General features: G+C 62.1%; 1 protein-coding gene across 1 annotated transcript; it reads left to right on the plus strand.

Annotated features, from left to right (window-relative positions):
• The first annotated feature begins 1,100 nt into the window (after positions 1–1,100).
• On the plus strand, positions 1,101–4,157 carry FOXQ1 (forkhead box Q1). Its single transcript, XM_060021607.2, has one exon. It carries the CDS (start codon positions 2,192–2,194, stop codon positions 3,317–3,319), a length of 1,128 nt encoding a protein of 375 aa, XP_059877590.1. The 5' UTR covers positions 1,101–2,191; the 3' UTR covers positions 3,320–4,157.
• The last annotated feature ends 3,367 nt before the right edge of the window (positions 4,158–7,524 follow it).

Consider the following 7,524-nt stretch of genomic DNA (forward strand, 5'->3'; position numbering starts at 1 on the left):
CGGGCCTGCAGGGCTGCTCACGTAGGTGTCTCTAAGATGGAACTCTCCCCGTGCCACCCAGGCCGTGGAGTGTGTCAGCGGCCAACCTGGCCCACACCTCAACCTGCCGGCCTATCTCCCGCAAAAAACAGGCCTTCGTCCGCCTGCCCCCAGAGGTCATACCAGGACAGCACTCACTCTGAATGGCTTTTACCCTGGCTCTTTACCTGGCGGCTTTCTTGTCCCGGCCCACTGCCCGCTCTAGGTCCTGGGGACCACAAACTCCCCGGCCCCGAGCTGAGCCCTCTGGGTCGGCTGGCTCCGGAAGAAAGCTATTCCCCGCCCGCTCCCCACTCGCGCAGGCACGCAAGAAAGTCAGTCTGAACTCTGCAAACGAGAGCTTTTCCTCCAACACCAAAAACAACAGAGCCCTCGATGGGCTCGTCATTTTTCGGGCCCCATGCTGAATGCCTTTAAAACTGCCTGAATGAAGATAAGACAGGGCTGTGTACGTTTTCTGCACAAATGGTGGAAAGTAATAAAATAAACATCGGGGGCGGGGGTCCCGCCTACTCGCATCTCCGTAGCTGTTTGCAACAAAGGCCGGAAAAGGACGAAACCTCGTCGTGGAAGGGCAGCGGGTTAGAAATGCGCCCTCGCGGGGGCGGGCGCCCCTCCCAGGAGCACCACGCCACCTGGGCGTAAGACCCCGACGTCCCGCCGCGGAGAGATGGCCCTGTCCCCCCACGGTCAGTCGCCGGTGCCACAGAAACCACAGCGAACGTCCCGGAGGAGGACTGCGCCCGCCCTCGCCCTCCGGAACCGCCCTCCCGGGGGTGGGAGCCGCGCAAGCAGAACCGCACAGCGCGGGCGAAGGGGACCCGCCGCTCCTCGCAGGGGCCACCAGCCACGTAAAAGAAGAGGCAGAGGAAGACAAAAGAAAATCTGAGGCCAACATGGGAGCGAGTCAAGGTCATCTCAGAAAGCGTAACCAATTTCAAGTCCACTAGTTTATTCACTAAAGAAGGAAACAAGACAGAGACGGTCCTCAAAGTGAAGTCCCAAGAAGGACACACCATGCGGCTCCGGTGATCGGTCACTGCAGAGTGTGTCCTGAGCGTTCTCCGCTGTGCGTCCCCCGCCCCCGGCCGCGACGAGAGCGGTTGGCACTAGGAAGCAGCATCGTTTTAACCCCCAGAGAAGCCAACACACCGCGTGTAGCTGAGGGAGGCCGCGGGCCCCAACCCCGCCAGGTGCCCCTACAGGTGCCCCCCGGCCGTGCCCACTTGCCCAAATCGCTTCCGTGAGCTCCAGGGCGCAGGGGCCCCTCCCAGGCGGGCGGACTCGCGGACACGCACACTCGCGCGCGCACGCGCGCACCACTGCCGCGCGCGCGCTTCCCATTGGCGGGAGGCGGAGGGCGGGGCCGAGCGGACCCAAAACAAACAACCTGCTGCCGCGCCGCCGCGTGGCCCCCGCCTGGTGCGCGCCTGCTCCGGAGCTGCGGCCACCTGGGCCACCTCGCTCCCCACCCCTCTCGGTTTGCGCCCAGGCCCCGCCCCTGCGGGGCGCCGCGGGGTTATATTGGGCCGGGCCGAAGGTGGAGGCGAGACGGAGCTGCGGCTGGCCGGCGTGGAGATGCTGCTCCGGAGACCGGGGGCGGAAAGGCGGTTGCGGGCGCCACGGCCTCGGGGACTCTGCTCCGTGGGCGCTAGAGCCTGAAGGCCGGACCCTCCCTCCCGGCGTGGGTGGCACGCACAGCAGCCGGCACCGTCTCGACCCGCGAGGACGCCTGCCCGGGACCGGGGACTTGCAGAGAAGAAACCCCGTCTCGGGAACGGAAAGCAGATGTGCACGCTTCCTCCTCCAACAGGAACTCCAAGCCCCGCGCGCTCGGGCACCCGAGGCTGGAACCGCGGCCCTACACGCCTCCCCCGAAGTCTCCACTCCTCGAACTGAAGGCAACAGGCTCCCCCCACAACTGCTTCCTCTCCGCCCCTCTCGGTTCACCCAATAAGCAAAACCCCTCCAAAGAAAAATTCCAGTGGAAGGGGACTGCTGTCCGGAAAGCGACTGTCTCTCCAAGAGGAAGGTGAGCTCCGGGAGAGAGAGGCCAGGACCCCGGCCCAGGATCGCCACCCCGCCCCCGGCGCCCGCTGCCCAGGACCAAGCAGAGGAAAAGGGTACGCGCCGGGCGGGGACGGGCGCGGGCATGAAGCTGGAGGTGTTCGGGCCCCGCGAGGGCCTCCGGGACAAGCCGGGGAGTGACTTGGAGGGGGCGGGCGGCCGCGACGCGCCGTCTCCGCTGTCGGCCGCGGGCGACGACTCCCTGGGTTCGGACGGGGACTGCGCGGCCAACAGCCCGGCGGCGGGCGGCGGCGCCGTGGCGCTGGCGGGCGGCGGCGAGCGGAGCGCGGGCGGAGGGCCGGGCGCGGCGGCGGCGGCAGCGGGGGGCGCGGGCGGCGGCGCGGGCGCGCGCGGCAAGCCGTACACGCGGCGGCCCAAGCCCCCGTACTCGTACATCGCGCTCATCGCCATGGCCATCCGCGACTCGGCTGGCGGGCGCCTGACGCTGGCTGAGATCAACGAGTACCTCATGGGCAAGTTCCCGTTCTTCCGCGGCAGCTACACCGGCTGGCGCAACTCCGTGCGTCACAACCTCTCGCTCAACGACTGCTTCGTCAAGGTGCTGCGCGACCCTTCGCGGCCCTGGGGCAAGGACAACTACTGGATGCTTAACCCCAGCAGCGAGTACACCTTCGCCGACGGGGTCTTCCGCCGCCGCCGCAAGCGCCTCAGCCACCGGGCGACGGCCCCGGGCCCCGGGCCGCCGGACGCCGCGCCTCCGCCGCCCGCGCCCGCCGCCCCGGCGCCGGCCACGCCCCGCGCGCGCTCGCCCGCTCGGCCCGAGGGGCGTGCCAGTCCGGCGGGCAGGTTCTCCGGCCCCTTCGCCATCGACAGCATCCTCAGCAAGCCCTTCCGCAGCCGCCGCTCCGGGGACGCGGGCCCCGGGACGCGCCCGCCGTGGGGCGCGGCGCCCTGCCCGCTGCCGCCCGCCTATCCCGCGCTGCTTCCGGGCGCGCCCGCCGCGGCCCTGCTGCCACTCGGGGCGTTCGGCGCGGCCGAGCCGCCGCGGCTGGGCGCGCGCGGGGCCGAGGCGCCGCCCCTCCTGCTCGCGCCCCTGGCGGCCCCGGCCCCGGCCCCCGCCAAGCCGCTCCGGGGCCCGGCCGCCTGCGCGCACCTGTACTGCCCCGTGCGGCTGCCCGACGCCCTGCACGTGGCCTCGGCCCGCCCGCCGGGCCCGCACCTGCCCGGCCCGCCCGAGACGCTCCTGGCCTGAGCGCGACGGAGCCGGCCGGGAACGCGGGCTCGGGAAGGGTGGGGGTGAGCTTTCCACCCAGAGAACGGAGACCGTCAAAGAAAACATCTCCACCAAACGTGCCTTAGAGCTAACGCCTTCCGACGCCAGTGTCCGACGCGGTCCCGGACATTTCCCTTCGTCCTTCATAACTAACGTCACAGCGGAGCAAAGCAGCGCTTCACAACGGTCTCGTTTCTTGACCAAGCCTGTCCCTGCCCCCTCCACGGAGACTTCTCCCTTCCTAGTGTCCAGGCTCCGCCTTGTTCCTCCTGTTTTCGTTGCACCGTCCAGTGGTTTGTCCTTTAAAAAGCAAAACAAAAACAAAAAAGCACGTCAGGGAACCATTCCATGGGATACATGATACGACTACTGCGGGGGTAGCGGCCCCGCTCCTTGCAAGCGTGTGGCTTCTACAGGTGTGGCTGAGGGCGGGAGCGGCCAGAGGAGTTCCAGCCATGCCTCTGCTCTTGACCCACGTCTCACTGTGCCAAAAATGAAAAATATATATATTGTTGGGATTTGTAGTTAAATTATTTATATATTTTTGAAACCCAAATTGAAAATGTTGCAGGCAACGGTTACGGCTTTATTCGCGGTTGGGTTCTCTCATAACTGTGGTCTCCTTGGGCCAAACGGTTTCTTCCAAGGACAAGTTAACATTGTGCATGTGGGGTGCCAGGACCACTGCCACGTGAAAGCAAGTGTGATTTTTATTTTTAATATTATTTTATTTGTGTCTGTGTACATGTTCATGTATGAATGTTATGAAAGCCAGGCATAGTGCTTATTTTTTAATAAAACTCACAATCGACTTCGGCATTTTGTGGTGATGGGTTGGAGATGGAGAGCTTTTTACACCCTACCCGCCGCCCCCCACCTCCAAATGGGTTCGGGTTTGACTCTTAAGAAACTCCCTGTGGAGTACCAAATATTTTCCTGAATAATTCAGTGAAGGTAGAGGCTGCAGGTTTCCTTACCTGACAAATTGCTGTACAATTCTCCGGGGTGGAACGTCCATCAGTGGGATTTCTTAAACATCAAACCAGTAACCTCTCTAAGAATTCACTTAATAGTTACTAGAGCAAGATAAGGTGTGGGCCCCTCTTCCCCAAGAATCCTTTAGTAGACAAGTTCAGCTATTAACAGCCTTAGCATCGAGCAGACATTGTCAGGTACAGTGGTTCTTCTGATCATCTGCTCAAAAAGCTGGAAACCATCTTGGCAAGGGACTTGTTAACACACTGAAGACTCCTTCAGGGCAGTTTTAAGAGCAATTCGAAAGTCTGTTTTTTTGTCAAAACAAAACCACCTTTTTAGGCATGCCCAGTCCACCCGGGTGTGAACCCATCAGTAGTAATTTGTCACTCTCTCCTTTTGTAGGAGGATAAGGTTTGTAGAGGTGGGGCTGCCAGGCCTATTTCAGTTGTGATCTGAGGAGAGAGGCCACCTCCGATGGGGCAGAGATGATTACCCATATTAAAAACGAAAGGTTTCCATCAGCAGAAGTACCAGAAAGCAGTGTGCACATCGGTTTCTCAAATTCAAAGGCAATAGAGCGCTAACAATTCATGGATTGCAGTCTTCGAAAAGTAATACAAAGACGGAAAAAGTCAGAGGCTGTAAGTGCCGGCCCCATTGTTGTTCCTGCCTCCGGGCAGATGTCGTCTTATCCAAGACAAGAGGATGATTTGGGGTCTACGTATGGTGAAGTGGGGAAAGAAAGTGGAGTTCATTTCAGGATGCTGTGTTTTGGCAGGAATGGGAGGGAAAAAAAGCCCATCCCTAAGTCTAGTTAACAAGAAACAAGTCTTGACCGATCTGGTTATATCTACTTAGTAGTCATGAAGAGGGATAATAACAGGGTTGAATTATGACAAAAAGCACCCATTTAAGCAGAGATTTGCACCCACACGACCAATAATTAGAAAATAAAACTGAAGCGGGGGCCGGGGGGAGCGGAGCGGTGGTCCAGGCTCAGCGGGTTGAAATGGCGGGGATCCATTCGCTCAGTTCTTTGCGCTCCTGACGCCACACCCAACGCCTGGGGAGCCCCCGCCCCCATCACTGACTCCCGCGGACTGACCCTCCCCTCCGACTCTGCCCCCTCCAGAGGCCAGTTGCCGCCTACCTCCACGTCGGGTTTGTAACCCCACTGGTTTCATTTCTAAATCGACACACCGGGAAAGTTCTGCAAATGGACAGAAACAGCAACGTAAAAAAGGATGTTTTCTCAATCACAGTTCTTCTCCCTTCCCCTCAGAGGGCCTTCCTTCCTAATGAACACTCCGGACTTTAGGTGAGTGAGGGGTCCCCTTCGCCGTGTCACCAGGGACCACCAGGTTTTTTAGAGAAAGGCCAGGGTCACGGGACCTTTGCGCCCCGGTCCGGCGCCACGACCACTGCCGAGCTCCAGCTCCCACGACCGAGCGGCCATCATTCGCGGTGGGCCCAGGCGGGAGGCGACGGAGGGTCGGGGTCCCGCCGCTGCTCCGCAGCCCCAGCCCTGGGAGCTTCGGCCTCCTTGCGGCAGGTCCCCTGAGAGACCCGGCCGAGGTCCACCCTTCCTGCATCCGCCCAGAAAACCCGGTTCCTCCTCCGAGCTCTGGTGGGCAAAGGGCAGGGCCTGCCCCTCTCCCAGCGCCTGCCCATTCCCCTCCCCCTTCCCCGCCCAGGGCCCTCCCCCGGCCCCAGCCCATCCCCTCCCCCTTCCCCGCCCAGGACCCTCCCCTCTCCTCCAGCCCACCCCACCCCCTCCCCTCTCCTCCAGCCCATCCCCTTCCCCCAGCCCACCCCATCCCCTAACCTGCCTCACCCCTCTCCCCAGCCTCCAGACCCAGGGGCCAAGGCCCACCTGTGCAAACACCAGGCTGCCGCGGGCAGCTGACCCTAGGCCGAGTAGGGGGCTCGGGACCGCGGGGTGAGGGCGGGTCTGTTTGGTTTGGGCAACGCCCTTTGATACCTGGGAGTCTGGGCCGTCGGCCAGGGTGCCCTGGGTCAGTTTTCAAAGAGCCCCCCAGCCCCCGGGTGCTTTGCAGTCCCCTTTCCTGACCCCCGATCCCCGGAAGGCGGTGGCCTGAGAGAGAAACGCACGCACACGCCCCTTCCTGGAGCCTCGGCCTGCAGGGCCCAGACATGCCCCAGTGCCCGGCCAGGCCCCAAGCGACCAGGAGCCGGTCTGCGGCCTTTGGGGGCTGAGAACCTGAGCAGCAAACCGCGTCCTGAGAGGGAGGAGTCGTCTCCCAAATACGGGAAGCAGGGCCCTGGCCCTGGCGGTGGCCCCGGCCCTGCCACCCCTGCAGGGACTTGGCCACCCCTGGAGACGGCCACTCCAGGCCCTGGGCTCCCGGCTCACAGCCTCACGCGGGCTCCCTCCAGCTTCTCGGTCCCACGTGGAGTGTGCAGAAAAGAAGAGAAACAGAGAGAGTCTCTCCCTGGCAGGGGAGAACGGTCTTATGGTGCTGGGGGGTGCTCCGCAGGCCGGCGGCGGGCAGCAGCCTAAGGAGAGTCCTCAGGCCACCCTGTCCCACTGCCACACAGACGTGGCTTTCCTTTCTCGGGGAATGGTGTTCACACACAAGTACACAGATGACTCACTGACTCGGATAGACCCTAATGTTACAGACGAGGAAACGGGGTCCAGCGAGTAGCTTAAACACTCCTTCCTGACAGACCCAACTGGAAACCAAGATCCAACTCCAGTTCAGAATTCTCTCCACCATAACACAATTATCCACGTAATTCAGACCAAAACATACTGTGGCCCGAACTTAGTTGAACTCTTCAGGTGATCGTCTCGGTTCACTTTTACTAAACGGTAGGCAAGCTTCCCAAACTGGAAAATGGTTGCCTTCGTTACTGAGAGCTGTGCCCTCACCTCACACAACTGTCCCCTCCTCGGCCTGGGAGGCCAGGCGCGGGGGTCACGGACCCTCAAGCGTCAGTTAAGCGGTGCTCCTGGTGCCCTTTGTCACTCTGCAGAGCGCCAGCCCCATCCCTACGAGGGGGGCAGCCAGGATTCTGTGCTGAGAGGGTCTCAGGGCCCCTCCACGGGCCCTGGTGTCTGGTGCCCCCAGCGGTGGGCACTCTCCCCACACACCTTTCCTACTTTCCCCAAACAACAAAAACGGCCCCTTCCCCACTCTGGAAAGAAGGAACTTCTTACAATAACCGGCCTTGCAATTTTA

The sequence above is a fragment of the Delphinus delphis genome, chromosome 10 (assembly GCF_949987515.2).
Source record: "Delphinus delphis chromosome 10, mDelDel1.2, whole genome shotgun sequence".
NCBI classification, from domain to species: domain Eukaryota; kingdom Metazoa; phylum Chordata; class Mammalia; order Artiodactyla; family Delphinidae; genus Delphinus; species Delphinus delphis.

Bases quoted from the DNA above. Each gene is read 5' to 3' on its own strand.
- FOXQ1 (XM_060021607.2), top strand. From the start codon at position 2,192: ATGAAGCTGGAGGTGTTCGGGCCCCGCGAGGGCCTCCGGGACAAGCCG.